At 36.3% G+C, this 18,321-nt stretch overlaps 1 protein-coding gene across 1 annotated transcript; it reads right to left on the bottom strand.

The window, feature by feature from the left end:
* Positions 1 to 11,827: 11,827 nt before the first annotated feature.
* LOC121999566 (probable aspartic protease At2g35615) lies at positions 11,828 to 13,144 on the bottom strand. The gene has a single exon (XM_042554228.1). The coding sequence runs from the start codon at positions 13,142 to 13,144 to the stop codon at positions 11,828 to 11,830; it is 1,317 nt and encodes a 438-aa protein (XP_042410162.1).
* Between the last annotated feature and the right edge of the window lie 5,177 nt (positions 13,145 to 18,321).

The raw sequence follows: 18,321 nt of genomic DNA, 5'->3' as shown, positions 1-18,321 counted from the left end.
TATCTCAAATAAGTACAACATATCACAATCACATGCAACTAATATCTACTAGGCATGTATGCAGATATATCTCCATAGATGCACCGCACATCATATACAAATGTGCATGCATGCCATATGGTCACCCCCGCCACCTCTCCAGATACCATGGCCCCTATATGCCCGAGAGGCTTGGGTCTATGACAATTGTACTACCCTCCAGCCCACTATAGAGTAGTTGAGGCAGACAGTTTGCTAGTAGTTATCTAACTATATAACATCAGGGTCCTTGACTGCTCATAACGTCAGATGTCACTCCCAAGTTGAGTGGCTGGGTGGCACGACAGGACAAACGACAATTGCTCCAGCTACCACTACCCATGAGTGGTCGAGTGTGTGTCGCTAAAATAAAATGACTGACAACTCTATCAACCACAAAGAGAGACTTAGTTGTCAGCATATAGTGCAATGATAGGCATGATGTAATAATCATGATACAACCACATTCATCATCAATGCAACCTCCAAACCCACATAAGTAACTCCAATATAATGATTCATCTAACACCTATAACTATAGGTATAGACATATCCAACTGGTGTCAACTAAATAACAAATACAATAAGAAACACATCAGACACATATACATCATACTCTTATGCATCTACGATGTAGATATAATCAACATGACTCACATCAGACACGTGTATATACACAGTATAAATACAATCAACACAACTCCTCCAACAGTACATAACATGTAATGTATAGTCAACATGATGACTCACAGACCAACTTGTGTACAATCTACATCATATGCATAATCAATATGGTAACTCAATCAACAAGACATCCCCTACAAACATACTCTACATGTGTAATCACAATAGAGTATAGATATCCAAGGTGAAGATTTTATATGAAATAAATAGACATCTCAAAAGTTAAGCATAAGTATCAAGCAGGATAGCAACAAATGAACATGATTTAAGGTAAAACAACCTAATCCATCAAATAATAATGACACACTAAGTTTAAAGAACTATATAGAGGTCAAGAAAGGAATATCTGTCTTTATTTGTCAATCAAGCTAAACAATCCCTGCGACGATGTGTTCATCTCGAATAAGGGTCCTGTGACACATGATATACAGATTTAGCTAATTATATAAGAATTAAATGGCTAAATAAAATCCCCAAGCCTATTTAGGGAAACCATAATTGAAATACGATCATCGATTAACTCTCACTAATATAAATTCCTTGATTGAATTATATTTAACCCAACATTATCAATTCCTTAATTCATCATGTAGAAATCCATTTACTAAGTCCAGTTAGCATAAATCCAACATACTTAATTCATCCAATTGATTAGCTTAGGTTAATCATATCATCCAACAAATCCAATTCAACAATGATCCAATCGATCATTATTCATCACACTAATCAAATCGTAGAACTGAAATCAACCTAAATACTCACCCAAATCTGGATGCACTAGTGGCTTATGATCAGAGGGCAACCCATAGCTGAAAATCACTACTAGTGTCGATTGCTGCCCATACCTCCATCAGCTACTAACCTAACCACCCAATCAAAGAAAATATATCAATTACTCTGTAATGAAATACAAGATCAGTTCACAGCCTTACCCCAATACAATTTTTGATTATTGGTCGAAAACTTCACGCCGGACCAAGCAAAGAGATCCGGCACCATTCCGAAAGGTAGGAGACTAACCAGGGTAGAGGATTTCAAGGCTGCAGCTAGGGTACGACATCAAGTGATTAGTCGATGGGAAGAGGGCTCGACTGAAGGGCAATGGTAGCATTGTCCAAAGCTAGGACATGACATTAATGAATCGGGGAGGCCTGGTAGCTAAGAGGGATCGGCCATGGTGAGGCACGTTGGAGGGGAAGAGCGGTGTCGGCAGTGAGCTTGTAGTGGTCTGGGCGGTGGCGACAGAAGAGAAGAAGCTTCGTGGTTCTTGAGATGGCCACCAGCTACCACGTCACCAACTGATGCTCCGGAGGTGCTTCAACCTCGATCATCGGCGCTAGAGTAGTTGGCGTCGATGATCGAGTTATGGCAGCGATGCGAGAACACGAGGGAGGGAGCAGAGGAGATTAGATCGAGAGAAATGGAGAGGAATAGGGGAAATCAGGTGAATAAGAAAAGAAAACTTAGGGTTTAATTTATATACCTATGTTAATTATGTTAGGGTCGAAATGTGCTAAAGGGGGGGGGGGGGGGGGGGGGGAATAGCTTATCACGCTCGTTGTTGCTTGCTTCTTGGTGATGATATGCAGTGGAAAGAACAAGAAACAAAAATATAATGCTAATACAAAGGATTTACTTGGTATCCACCTCAAGAAGAGGTGACTAATCCAAGGATCTACACACACGAGCACTCTCAACTATGAAAATACTCCTTTACGGTAACTACAGAAGGAAGAGAAGCCTTACAACACTCTGAGTACAAGAAGACAGAAAGGATAGCAAATACAAGTAAGATTTTATAGATTTACAGCATAAAACCCTAACCCTAACTTCTTCTTCTTGTGTTTAACGCCTCTTGATCTTGGAAGGACAGCAACCCTTGCTCCAAGAATGCTTCAAGAATTGGCGTGAGTCTCTGTGGAGAAATCACTGTGTTCGCGTGGAGAAGAAAGCCGAAGAACTTGCTGAGGAAATCGCTCGCCAACGGCTATAACCTACGTAACGATCGGATCTCAATCGATTGAATTGCTCTCAATCGATTGGGGAGGCTTTGAATCGATCGGTCGATCAATTCAGAGCACCTCTGTGCTCTCTGGAAAGATCCTGAGTCGATTGCCCGATTGATTCAAGACTTTCTCGCGATTTCTAGCCTCCCAATTGATCACCCGATCGATTGGAGGCTCCCAATCAATCGGCTAATCGATTGGGAGGGCTTCTGTGTGATGGCGTCAACTTCCCAATCGCATCCAATCGATCAATCGATCGATTGGACATGAGTCAATTGATCGGTTGATCGATTTGGCCCATTTGTGACTTGCCAAATCAAGTCCAAAGTCCCTAAAACCAACATTCGGTCAACCATGACCTGTTGAAACATCATGCCTAGCATCTGGTCACCCTCGTCCTGCTAGGACTTCCTCACTAATTGTCTGGTCAATCCCTTTGACCCACTTGGACTCTTTTCTCCTCTTGCCAAGTGTCCGGTCAACCTTGACTCACTTGGACTTATCGATACCAGGTGTCCGGTCAACCTTGACCCACCTAGATTTTCATGTGCCTGGCTTCATTCATCAGGACTTCCCTTCTGCCTAGCTTCACTCACCAAGACTTTCACCTAGCTTCACTCACTAGGATTTTCCTTCTTCCTAGCTTCACTCACTAGGACTTTACATCTGCCTGGCTTCACTCACGAGGACTTCCCTTCTACCTAGCACACTCACTAGGACTTTACATCTGCCTGGCTTCACTCACCAGGACTTTTACTTCTGCCTAGCTTCACTCACTAGGACTTTACATCTGCCTGGCTTCACTCACCAGGACTTTCACCTAGCTTCACTCACTGGAATTTTCATACTGCATAGTTTCACTCACTAGGTCTTTAACCTGCCTGGCTTCACTCACCAGGACTTTAACAGCTACTTAACCTCCAGTTAGGACTTTCCCAGTCAAGGATCCGATCAACCCTTTGACCTACTTGACTCTTCCTCACTTCTAACAGGTCAACCTTGACCAGAGGGGCATTGCACCAGCAATCTCCCCAGATGGATGATTGCACCAGCAATCTCCAAGTATTGTCAAACATCGAAACCCAAACATCAAGATTTAAGCTTGAGCCAACTCAAGCCTAGTCAACCTTAACCCAGGGGATATTGCACCAACAATCTACTCCTTTTTTATGTTTGACAATGCCTTTAAGCTAGGCTAATCTCATAGCATCAACTTCCTTTCCGGCCAAAGTATGAATGAGGGTTTCCTTCATTCTCCCCCTTTCCTAGAGGGCAAGCTCCCTCTTTAAGTAATGAAGGCCTAACTTAAACCCTACATTTTTTTCCTATTGGTACACATCAAAAAGAACTCTCCCCCTAAAGAGTTACTCACCGTTAGTCACAACTTTACTCGTTGGTCACAACACGACAATAAAGGTTCCATATCCTTCATTATCTTCAATGCTCACCCTTGAGCATTAACCTATCTAATAATGAAGGTCCCATGTCCTTCACTGTATTAAATGCTCACCCTGGAGCATTATTCTACGGTATGATGCTCATCCTAGGGCATCCATAACTCCATAATGATGATATCCACTCTCCATTATTTTTCAATGCTCAACCTTGAGTATTGTTTTTCTAAACGAAGGTTTAACCACCTTCAATGGTTTTGAAAAATAAGTTCCATGTCCTTAAAGAGTAACTCCCCCTAAAGACATCCTTCAAACTTCTATCATTGCACCAACAATGACTTGGAATCCCCAAATATTTAGGAAACTCAAATTGAGAAGTTTTGAGGTTCAAAAATTCTAAATTGAAACCAAACCTCAACCTAAACCTCTACTTAGTCTCCCTTAACCAATCCAATCTTGTTTTCATTATGAAAACTCCCCCTAAATGTATACAAATATGTTTTGAGGGGTTAAGAATGGTTACCTAGACTAAAATTGATTTAAAATGCTAAAATTAAGCTTTCCCAGCCAAAATCAGCATTCCCAATCGATTGGGGTTGGATCCCAATCGATTGAAACATGTTCAATAGATCAATGGATCGATTCAGGATGTTTGAATCGATCAAAGAATTGATCCAGTGAGCTTCTGCTCGCAAAAATAACCTTCTCAATTGATCACCCGATCGATTAAGGCACTTCAATCAATCAGGTGATCGATTGAAGACCTGATATTTTTGAAATTTGATTTCAGTAAGGTTCAGAAACTCCCTAAAAATTCTACAAAATTCTAAAAATCATGAAAATATATGTAGACATTACTTAGGGTATACACAATCAAGGGAAAATAGTTTTCTAAGAAAATACTTCCTATTTTCAAAGATTGACACAAATTTAAAATCTTGTAAAAACTTTAGTGTTTTTTTCTAGTTTGTGTCTAACTTTTCAATGATGATTACTATCAAAAGATAGTCTTCACCAAGGTTTTCCAAAAGTATCATAAAAATATTTTCAAAACCAATTTCCAACCATGTTCTTTGGGCTCAATGCACATGACTTGTATATTAGCTTTCCCAATGATTGGAAAACACATAACTATGTGTTTTGATAAACCTAAAACTCAAAGAATGCACTAAATCAACATCTTGAGTTTTGTTCATCATCCTAACATCTCACTTGTATCTAATGTGTACTAAAATGCATACAAGTCACCTTATAGGTCTTTGTGAGACGTAAAGTTTGGTTTTGCCCTAAACTAGGGATCATGCATATCTACCTAGGTATTTTGAGATTATGAACATCCACGTAGGATGTTACTTGATAGTAAATGCCATTATTCTTAATTGCAAGGAATGAAAAATAATGCATGAGGTGTTATGGCATACATCAAAATAAATACTTTTCAAAAAAAAAATTCGCAATAACTACATGATGCATGAATAACATGACATGACATTTTTGTTTGTTTTTCATAATAAGCATGAATGCAAAAATGATGTCATGACATATGATGGGCAAATAAAGCATGGTAATTTAGCTTAAATAAAACACCTAGATTATCTATCTAAGTGTCCTTAAATCCTTAGCTAAACCTAAATTTAAATCCTAGATTGCCCACTCTTTCTCAAGAAAATGTCAAACTTCCAATTTTGACATTTCTTTGCTTTTCTTAATTTGTGCCAATTTAAGTTAAGCATAATTCATCAAGGTTTTGCACACTTTACTCTTTCAAAGAGTAATCATTTTAAATTAAGGCCTAACTTGCCCTTAACTTCCTAAGAAAATACCAAAACTCTAACTTGGCATTTCTTATCCTTTTCTCAAATGTGCTAATTTAAACTAAGTCCAATTCCTCAAATTTTTGACACATTTTACTCTTCCAAAGAGTTAACAATTAATCCTTTATATTTTCAAAAGTTAACAAAAACCTTGAAAATGCCTCCAAGTATCAACTTTATTCAAGTTGGGTTAACCACCCTTCTAAATAGAGTTGACACTCTCAAACTCATCTAGGGGGTAGAGAAAATTCTCCTAGGAACCCAAAACCTATTGGTGCTCCTTGGATGTTCTAGATACTCACTAGGGATAACTTCCCTAGATACCATCCTAGTGGCCTTGTTAGGCTTCTTAGAAACCTTGATCACTTTCTCTAGGTCAACTCTAGGGATAACTTCCCTTCTGTTCTTCTTGGTGACTTTCTTAGAATTCTTAGAAGTCTTAGTCATATTTGTTGTTGCAAAGATACTCCTAGGGATAACTTCCCTTGTATCCTTGACTTAACCCCTAAACCTAGAGTTGGTTCCATAGCTATATGGAGCCCTATGATTAGAAGTTACATCCTTCTTAGCCTTAGGTTTGTATCCCAAACCTCTATGGTCATTGGATGGATTTTGTACTCTTAAACCTAAGTCATGCTCATTTTGCCCTTTTAGGATATTTTTCATCCTTTTTAGGGTCTTTTCAATGTTATCAAGTCTTGACCTCAAGACTTGATTTTCCATCATTAAAGCCTTAGTTTTGGATTTTTCTTTAAATCCTTGAGCATTTCTATTTTGGGGCTTGTATCTAAAATTCTTAGAGTTATTGTCCAAATTTCTATCTACCTTCCTAACCCTAGGTGTGGTAGTCTTGGCATGGAAAACTACATGTTTTTCCTTAATGCTATCATGCTTTCCATTTTTATAGTAAATAGCATTAAAGTAATATAAATTTGAACTAGCATGCTTTTTACCATGATTTAAAGAGATAGGCTCAATAAATGATATCTTAGGTTTTACCTTGGAGGCTCCCACTTGACTTGTGCTTTCACCCTTGTTTTTGACCGCTTTCCTCCCCTTTGAACATTGGCTCTGATAATGTCCTTTTTGGTTTCAAGAAAAATACACAATGTGCTCCTTGCTTTTCTTTGTTGTGGGGACGGTCTCCTTGGACTTCTTCTTGCCCTTAAGTGCCACTTGGCCTTTCTTCTTGGCCAATTTTGGGCACTTACTCTTGTAGTGCCCTTTTTCCCAACACTCAAAGTATATAATATGATTTTTATTATTAATTGAAATAATTATACCTTCACGTGTAGGAATGACACTTGATCCTCCATTTGACTTTTCTTGATTTGTGGAGGTGGCACCATCTTCTTCGCTTGACCCGGAAGTAGAAGCTTCTCCTTCTTCTTGCTTTGGTGTCATCGAATGTCGCTCCCCCTCAATCTTAGAGGTGGAGGCTTCATCATCTTCATCCTCTTGCACATGAAACAAAGTGTATGCTCCCTCTTTGTTCTTTTGATTGCACTCCTTTGAGGATGAAGCGTCTTGGACTTCTTCTTCGGAAGTTGAGCATTTTTCAACTTCGATGTCCTCTTTCTCTTGGTCTTGATCCAATAAGTCACCCTCTTTGGATTCTTTTTGCTTTGGTAAAGTGGAAGGTTCTTCATGAAACTTGGCCAATTTATTCCACAATTCTTTTGCATCTCCAAATTATCTAATTTTGCATAGAATTGGACTTGGTAATAAACAAACCAATAATTTGGTTACCTTGCCATTTGCCTCGCACCTTTGGATTTGCTCTTGACTCCATTTGCTCTTCTTGAGGATCTTGCATTTTGAATTCAATGGAGCTTCGAAGCCTTCCATTAGAACAAACCATTGATCTATCTCCATCATAAGAAAATTTTCGATCCTTGATTTCCAAGAATCGAAGCTCGTCATTGTAAATAGTGGAGGCACCCTTGTGTCGAATCTGAATCCATCACCGAATTCCATTTGAAGTTAAGCTCCTGATAAAATCTTTGGCTTGATGAAATTTGCTTCAACTTCTTTTCCCTCTAGCTTTATTGCCCCTTCTGGCGAAGATTCTGGTAAAGAACGACCTTGCTCTGATAGCACGTGTTAGGGTCAAAATGTACTAGAGAGGGGGTGAATAGCTTGTTGCGCTCGTCATTGCTTGCTTCTTGTGATGATATGCAGCGGAAATAACACGAAAAAAAATTACAACGCTAACACAAAAGATTTACTTGGTATCCACCTCAAGAAGAAGTGACTAATCCAAGGATCCACACACACGAGCACTCTCCACTATAAAACCACTCCTTTATGATAACTACCGAAAGCGGAGAAGCCTTACAATACTCTCAGTACAAGAAGAAAGAAAGGGTAGCAAATACAAGTAAGATCTTATAGATTTACAGCATAAAACTCTAACCCTAGATTCTTCTTCTTGTGTTGAACGCCTCTTGATCTTGGAAGAACAACAACCCTTGCTCCAAGAATGCTTCAAGAACTGGCGTGAGTCTCTGTGGAGAAATCACTGTGTTCGCATGGAGAAGAAAGCCGAAGAACTTGTTGAGGAAATCACTCGCCAATTGCTATAACCTGCGCAACGGTCGGATCCCAATCGATTGAATTGCTCTCAATCGATTGGGGAGGCTTTGAATCGATCGGTTGATCGATTTAGAGCACCTCTATGCTTTCTAAAAAGAGCCTGAGTCGATTTCCCGATCAATTCAAGGCTCTCTTGTGATTTCCAGCCTCCCAATCGATCACCCGATCGATTGGAGGTTCCTAATTGATCGGTTGATCAATTGGGAGGGCTTCTGTGTGATGGCGTCAACTTCCCAATCGATCCACTGATCGATTGGGGGGAGGATTTGTCGTGAGACTCATCCAATCGATCAATCGATCGATTGGACATGAGTCAATCGATCGGTTGATCGATTTGGCCCATTTGTGACTTGCCAAATCAGGTCCAAAGTCCCTAAAATCAACATCCGGTCAACCATGACCTGTTGGAATATCATGCCTAGCATCCTGTCACCCTCAACCTACTAGGACTTCCTCACCAAGTGTCTAGTCAATCCCTTTGACTCATTTGGACTCTTTTCTCCTCGTGCCAAGTGTCCGGTCAACTTTGACCCACTTGGACTTATCGATACCAAGTGTTCGATCAACCTTGACACACCTAGATTTTCACGTGTCTGGATTCACTCACCAGGTCTTCCCTTCTTTCTAGCTTCACTCACCAAAAATTTCACCTACCTTCACTCACTAGGATTTCCCTTCTGTCTAGCTTCACTCACTAGGACTTTACATCTGCTTGGCTTCACTCACCACGACTTCCCTTCTGCCTAGCTTCACTCACTAGGACTTTACATCTGTCTGGCTTCACTCACCAGGACTTTCACTTCTGCCTAGCTTCACTCACTAGGATTTTACATCTGCTTGGCTTCACTTACCAGGACTTTCACCTAGATTCACTCACTAGGATTTCATACTGCATAGTTTCACTCACTAGGTCTTTAACCTGCCTGGCTTCACTCACCAGGACTTTAACAACTGCCTAACCTCTAGTTAGAACTTTTCCAGTCAAGTATTCAATCAACCCTTTGACCTACTTGACTCTTCTTCACTTCTGATAAATCAACCTTGACAAGAGGGGCATTGGACCAGCAATCTCCCCAGACGTTCGATTGCACTTGTAATCTCCATGTATTGTCAAACATCGAAACCCAAACATCAAGACTTAAGCTTGAGCCAACTCAAGCCTAGTCAATCTGGTCAACCTTGACCAAGTGGATATTGCACCAACAAATTATTCCAATCAACTCCCACTTATGAGATATTTTAAACAGGCTTTCCCTATCCCAACCGATTCATCCCCTTAAACAAGTTATACAGGCTCCATTTAAATTCAAAAAAAATTCTAAATATTCCTGAAAAAAATCCAATAAGATTATTTCTCAAATAACCTTATTATTTAATTATTATTTGGGTACCATATTTTACATGATATATACTTTATATTTCTTATATTATTTATATGGATGAAATTTCATATATATACCCATCACATATAGATGAGTATGCATTATCCTATTATTTATATTTCTTTATATGCATTATCCTTTCCCTAATTAATTTGTACAAGATGAATATGACATTTGGATTATGTATTATTATCTTAATTATATATATAAATCTGAATTTAATAATTATTTAGTAAGTTAATAAAAATTTATATAATGCGTCATATAAATTTTTTTATACACATTTATGGAATTATATCATATATCAATTTTCCTTTTCTAAAATATATTAGAAATATTATTGCTAATAATATTTATCACTAATTAATTAAATTAATTGAAAATGGTGTACTACTATTTCAAAATATTAATCAAGTAACTAATACAATAATTTCAAATTATATTCGCATTATATAACATGATTATTGATTTTGGGCGCTACATTAGTATATCAGCAAATGAAAGAATTCTTCTCTCACTTTCCATTAATGAGTCATTTTGCTTGTTCAATGTCGCATAGTTTTAACTCATAGGATACTAAAGACATGAACGCTACTGATAAATAGCTCATGGTTTTGAGGTATTTTTTTTTGTTTATCACAAGTTTTGTTAATTTTAATAATATATGTTTCCATAATTTTGATTGTTAACTTATTTTCAAGAGAAATGTAGATAAAGGTATATTTTATCACTATGAGTAGATTTCCAAATTCTCATTATGGTACATTTTTAAATAAATATGTCAAACTTGTATTTATCAATTTGTACATTTTTCTGATAAGTAGTTTTATACTTGTGTATATCTATTTGAACATTAACTTTTACCATATAAGCAGGATTTTTTTCATATATGAGTAGTTTTGCCCATGTTTTTTTAATAACCTATCGTATCATACTTGTTGTAGGATTGGATGATGATGAATGTACTAGGTTTGAGTAGGATGTGAGATGTGTTGGTTTTGAGTAGGATGTGTTGATTTTGTGAAGGAATTGTTTTAGAAAAATGCACGATACTTTAAATGAATAATGTAATTGTTTTTGAATGAATCGTGGATGGTTTGTGAATTGTTTGTGGATATTTTTGATCCTATTTGTGAATTATTTGTGAACAGGACCTATCACAATAATATTTCTTTTATTAGGATGATAACTCTGAAAAGACAAAATTTCCAATATTTTCTTTCAATTCGGGAGAGATATGATTAGGAGGGGCTAATTCAAATCAGTCGGGTAAAATGAGAACAACCCCTACATTTAACCTTCTCTTTTTACCATTAGCAAGAACTTGTTTCAGTTGCCTATCATAAGGAATTTGGAAAACTGCTTCAAATATAGTATCAGGGAGCACAACTTGTGGAACTTCAATATCCACGGGTTTATTAGCTAAATGACAATTGGCACATACAATTCATCCTGTTGCTTCTCACTGGTTTTCATAACCCTACTACACAAAAAAAGGATATGCATTTGAAATGGATGACCGAGTTATTACATATATCATGATCGATACAGAAATGGATCGAGTCATCCCTTCCTTTACCCAAGAAAAAGTATTTTTATTTTGTACGTCCAATCATTAATTTCGAAGTTTCTACAATAAATTAGATAGGTAACTAGTACAGTTACCTATACACCAATTTGACATTGTACTAGAATAATTATATTGAATATATGATGAATACCTTGAGCAGATGAAAATATAAGGAATTAAGTAAAATTTTTATTAAATGGACGAAATCAAAAAAACGACAAGTCGAGATTCACCCCCCCTCAATCGCACCGATCCTACAAATAAAATAAATGCACATTTCCTTTCATTGAAATTCCTTTATTTATGACAATAAATATAAATACGAATGCTCAACTTAGCACTTCATATATATAATACATGCTTATTAGGGATTGTTTAACTTGGTGCAATTTTTCTCTATAAGGGTCAATTCCATTTTATCTAGATCATGTCCAACTAAAACATCTTGCTGCATAATATTCCCAAAGATTTGTAAGCCATCCGTTTCCATTATCGCCATGCATTTCACATCCTCTTGATACCACGTAAACAGGTTTTTAGGGCTCACCCAAAAGTCCCCCAATGTCCCAGCAAACGAGAACCACAACCCCGGTAGCTCGTTCTCTTGCTCTGTCGAGATCACAGTGAAGCACAATTTGAATTTTCCTGGCATCTTCACAGTCGGCAAGATAACATAATTCGTCATTTTCATTACTAACTGATCCATCACATGAGTGGCCAGTAGAGTCATGGGAGTTCCGGAGTCGAAGATGATGTTGCCGCCCGTTAACCTGGGGCTCCTAGCAAGGAAGATGTCAAACTCACCGGGAATTGAGATGGTATTAAGCTGCACAGCGTAGAAGCCATCTTGCGTCATGAGCGGCGTGACACTCGCCTTTTCGGTGATCGCCGAATTGCCTCTTCCCAATAAGAGCTTGCTGTCGGTTCCATTATGGAGCATGTTCAGGCAGTAGGAGAAGTACTTGCTGATATACTTAGGGGCGAGCTGGTAGATCAAAGATGGTGGCCTGGGGCCCATCCCAATGAAGCTGCCGGGGTCGTCAATTATTGTGTTCAAGGATCGGATGTTACAACCGAATACCATATTTGGAATGGATGTAGATTGAAACGTATCTAATGAGGAGAAATGGAAGGTGTCCGAGGATAAAATTCCGTCGATGTTGGATCCATCACCGTAGCTGTAATGGTATCTGCACATGTGATCATTATTGCAATAACCTCGGCGAAAGCTCTTGCACTCATCGGAAGAGCAAGATAACTTCTTGTAGGTGAGGGATGCACTATGATTGAATAGGGTGGCGGTCCTATTAGAGCATTGGCAACCAACACAGTTGACCCAGTTTAGTTCACTGCCGGTGTCAAAGACGCCCCACACATATAGTGGGTTTGGCGTGCCGATGTTGAACCCCATCAAGAATTCCCAATCATTAAAGAACAAGCCAACCTCTATGTCGATGGAGGTATTCATGGCGATGCGCTTGTCCAAGTAGCTAGCTCGATTGATCGAGCGGACGACAGCGGCCTGCAAGCGATCGAATGGCGTCATCGAGATATTGTATAGTGGCGACTTGGGGGAGTCACGGTGGACTAGCTCAACATCGAAGACAGTGTTTGTCGGGACAAGGGACGGCACAAAGGAGATCAGTAGGAGGAGCCGGAAAAAGGTACTGATGGCTGACATTGCAATAATTATTGAAGATACATTTTCGACTGGTGCATGAATTTATAGAGAGTTGAACGAGAGAATAAAGAAGTTTAATTAATGGGAATTAATGATAAGATTGATTGAATAAAATTTGGAAGGAAGTGAGATTTAGAATAGTATTTAACTTAGAAATTTTGAGAGGAATTGGAAATTAATGCGAGATAGGTATCTCATCAATTTGATTAATGGTCCAAATCAAGCTTGAAATGGCAAAAATATATCATTATTTGTTTATTATATAATTAATTGATTCCGAAAGGAACACATAGGTATAAGTGTCCTTCAACTCCTTCCGACTAATTGATATTTATTTGGAAAAAACTTTTTCTCTCATTCCAACTTTAGTTTAATTTTTTAATTGAATTTGTTGCATTCAAAATCTATACATGGAGTGTCTCCACGTTATTTTCTCACTGCTGATAATTGTGCTTCCTCCGATAATGTGGATTGGCTTCATACTCACTGATGTCTACTGACCAACCTCCATTATCGAATGTTGCTCTTATATAGATCAATACGTATGAACAATGTCAGGACTGAATTCAATAAATAAAAAAAATTAATACAACATAAAATCAAATTATTCAACTTTAAAAACTCAAAAAAAAATTAAAATATAAATTGATTTTCTTTTGAAAATTTCAAACATCAGTGTAAGTGGATTTTCACAATCTAAAATCTTAAATTTTAAATTTAAAGAACTAAAAATGAACTTAACTTTAAAAATTTCGACCTTAGCCCTTTGGTTAAGTATAGTTGAAATAATGATCTATAGATCCTTGTAGTTTATCTATGACTTAAAGTCAAAGAATCAATTGTGATATCACTTCGTCATAATATTTAACATTCTTACATAGGAGACCTTCATTTTAATCTAAATAATCATTCTAACTAGTAATATAATTAAACAAAGTTTATACTTTACAATTCTCTTTCAATTCATATTTCATTTAATAAAACACCAAGAGAATAATGCAACACAAAATAGGACTATTCTTGTAGTTCCAACAAAACCCTAGAAAACACGAGAAAAGTAAGAAGATGTGAGGATTGCTCCTTTTTCTAAAAGAGGGCAATAGTTGATGCATTGTTTCTTACTTGCTAGAGAAGAGAAAGGAGAAAAAAAGAGAGCTCTTGCTTGAAAAGAGGAGAGGAAAATTACACATTTACTGCCATTGGAGAAGAGAAAGTGAAGAAAGAAATGGGGAAGAAGAGGAAAATAAAAATAAAAGAGAAGGATGTGCAAAGGCATGGCGGTGGCGTACAACACTTCGAGGAAAACATTATCAAGAACATTGATTAGCAACTAAAAATTGTATTTGACACATTCATAATCTGTCACTATGAGTCTACAAGGAACACATCGATTGGCAATCAAAAATTTCATTCATAATATTTTCGGTCATCAAAATCACTTAGAGACGGAAATTTTCGTTTCATCGCTAAATTTAACGATGGGTATTTTATTTTCATCGCTAAATTAGAGACATAAATAAAAAAGTGGTTGATATATTAGTGACAAATTTTTTTTTTATTTCGATCATTAATTTAGCGACATAAATAAAAAATCTTTCCATCGCTAATTCAGTGACTGCATTTTTATATTCGTCGCTAATTTAGCGACATAAATAAAATTCAATAATAGATTTTTTATTTCTTTCTCTAAATTAGGGTAAAATTCAACAATAGATTTTTTTTTTATTTTCGTCAGTAAACTAAAAATGAAGATAAAAAAAATTCATTACTAATTTAGCTACCATTTTTTTATATCTGTAGCTAATTTGGCAATGGAAATAATATTTTTGTATCTAAATTAGGGTAAAATTCAACAATAGTTTTTTTTATTTTGGTCGTTAATTTAGAGTATAATTTTGATAGTACTGCTCTTAATTCCGCTATTTAAACCTTGTTTACATCCAAATTTCAATCTAACATTACAATACAACGTTAGAAACCATTCATTACACATTCAACATGCACAAACAATCATCATTGACAAGCAATTCATGATACATTCATAAACAATTCAAAAACATCCTCTTTCTATCAAAGTTGTTAGTAGCAATGGAATATAAAATAAAGTATGGAAAAAATAATACTCATGGGATTTACTTGGTTCCCAACCCCCAGGGTTAGTATGCCCAAGGCCTTGGCACTCAAGCACGAGTTCACTAGTGGTCTCCTTTTCGAAAACTTTCTGGAGACGGAGAAACCAATCTTACAGTTTATCAAATACAAGCATAAAAGAATGATAAAGTAAATACATCTTGTAATAAAAGAAATACAAACAAAAACTTTGCTGAGCCAATCCGAAAGTCCTGAGCGCAGTGCACCCTTCTTAGAGCTTCTTCGGTAGCAAAGCTTCAAGTCGTAGCCTTCCTTTTGAGCACACGGAATATGAGTATTAGAAGAAGGGATATATTGAATGTAGAGCCTTTATCTCCTTTTATCAAGTTGGATCAGATCCTTATCTAGATCAATCTTATCTGGATAAAGTTATATCTAGATGAATCATATCTGGATAAAGAATTATATGGATCAAGCCTTATCTCTATCCACTTCATCATCTGACTTATCCTTATCCTCATCCAAATCATAAAGATAAACTAGATCTTTTACCACACCATCTTTCATATCAACATTTCACAACTCAGCAATTTGGACCAAGCCTAGTTAATCTACCAAATTGCTAGTTCAGTCTTTTGAATCGATTTGGGTTTGGTTCAACCTGAGTCAAGTTCGGCTCACCATTTGTGTTTGTCTTCTCTCTATTTTGCTTTCAGCTCCAGGTTCCTACAAAACAACCAGACATAGACAAACAAGTAACCTCATCCTTAATCATGTAAGTGTACTTGACCTACTAGGCTTACCTTTTGCTTAGAGGTCCCACCTCCAAGTCTACCACCTAAGGGTTAATCCCTTAGGATCAAGTCGTACTCCTAATAGTCTATCTAACCTACTAGGCTTACCTTTTGCTTAGAAGTCTCTCCTCCAACTTTACCACTTAAGGGAAAATCCCTTAGGATCAAGCCACACTCCTATAAGTCTACTTGACCTACTAGGCTTTATGCTTAGACTGTATCAAAGACTTTACCATTACCTAGGGGTACCTCCCCCTAGGATTTCCACTGCTTAACTTCATTCACAAGGACTTTCACCACTTAGGATTGCCTCGCCCTAGGATTTCCACTACCTAGATTCACTCACCATGACTTTCACCACCTAGGTTTATATCCCCCTAGGATTTCTACTACCTAGCTTCACTTATCAGAACTTCCACCACCTAGGGTTACCTCCCTTTAGGATTTCCATTACTTAGTTTCACTCACCAGAACTTCCACAATCTAGGGTTACCACCCCCTAGTATTTCCCTTTGCCTAACTAAGTTAGGACTTTTCCTTGCTAGTTTCTTCCAAACATCAAGTCCTGTTTAGGTCAACCCTTTGTCAAACTGACTAGACTTAGGTACACTGTCAAACATCAAAACCCTGGAAGCTTATTGCACCAACAATCTCTCCCTTTTTGATGTTTGACAATTTTCTTAAGTTAGGTATTTGGTCTTTAGGGTTTTATACCAAAGTTGGGAGTTAAAATATTTTTAACTTAAGGTCACTCTCCCCTGACACATATCAAAAAGATTTCCTATGGTTCCCTTGGTTTTGCACTAACAATTTTGAAAACACTTGAGAAATCTTTGTTAATGCATTTGTTTTCAAACATTATTTTTTAAATAGGATCATTTTTGAAAATATCACTTTTGAAATTGTAGTTAAATAATACAATAATTTTTAAAAATCTTTCAAACACAGTTTTGAAGAATTTTGAAAATTAACTGAAAGATTTTTAAAAATTAACTTTAAAAGAATTTTGAAAATTATATTTGATCTTTCAATCAGAACTCCCCACAATCTGACACTTTCTTATGACCTTGTTAACCATAATGAATACATCCTATGTGTCTTAGAGGTTGATCCAAATTAAAATAACAACTAAAGTATTTTTCAAAATATTTTATAAATTTTTTTAAGGAAAGTATTTTCAGAAGTTTTCAAAAGTGTTTTAACAAATTTTCAAAAAAATATATAAAAAGCATGGGTTTCAAACTTTTACAAAGAATTTTGAAAAGTATATATGCCATCTTTAATTTAGAACTCCCTTTCAACCTAACATATTCTTAGGAAACCTTGTTAACCATAATGAGAACTACCTATATGTCTAGTGGTTGATCCAAATCAAAAGATTAGTTAAAATATAATTTTTCAAAAGATTTTCAAGTGTCTTTAAAGATGTTTCAAATAGTTTTCTAAAATATTTTTTAGAAAACATTTCTATATTTTTCTAGTAGTTTTTTCAAAGATTTAAAAATAATTCTAATTTTTATAAAAGAAATCTCAAATTTTTAAGCATTTTCTTGAATTTTCAAAAGCACCTCCCCCGTAACCTGACACACCCTAGTTATCCTTGTTAACCACGAGAAAATCTACCTAAGTGTCTAGAGGACTAGGTTTTTGTATTGACTTTGGGATGTGGATTTCTATGTACTTGTTAATAATCAATATTTTTCAACTATATAGACTTTTTTAAATTTATATATAAATACACCCAATCAAGCATTCATTAAAATATTATTATGTTAAATCACTATTTTTAAAATAATTTTTAGAAAATTATCTGGAATTTTTTAAAACTTTTTAAAAATATTTTTAATTTAATAGTTCTTGTCATCTCATCCATTCTAAGTGTTTTAGCACAATCAATCATGGTACCCTTATGGGTTTTGTGAGATGTTTTGTCAGTTTTATCTTATTTTAAATTTAAGTTTAAATCTAAGGATTGATTTATACTTGAGTAAGACTAAAGTTTGATAGTTAGTTGGTTAAATATTCATTTCAATAATTGACTTCCAGGCTATGACGAGGCACGAGGTCTTCTTGTGTATTGGACCAACAACTACTTTTAGATAAAGTCTTTTAAAAAATTTAAATATTTAGCCTTTTTCTGAGACCCCTTGGTCTAACTAATCAAGTGTCGATCAAGCCTAAGTCCTTCATCATTCTTAATTAAGTATAAATGAAATACTAGTATGAATGACATGACATTTAACAAAATAAATTAACATTTAATAATGCATTTACATTGCAAGTATGCAAGTG

The sequence above is a fragment of the Zingiber officinale genome, chromosome 7A, assembly GCF_018446385.1.
Source record: "Zingiber officinale cultivar Zhangliang chromosome 7A, Zo_v1.1, whole genome shotgun sequence".
NCBI lineage: Eukaryota > Viridiplantae > Streptophyta > Magnoliopsida > Zingiberales > Zingiberaceae > Zingiber > Zingiber officinale.
This window is presented reverse-complemented; position numbering and strand designations above follow the sequence as displayed.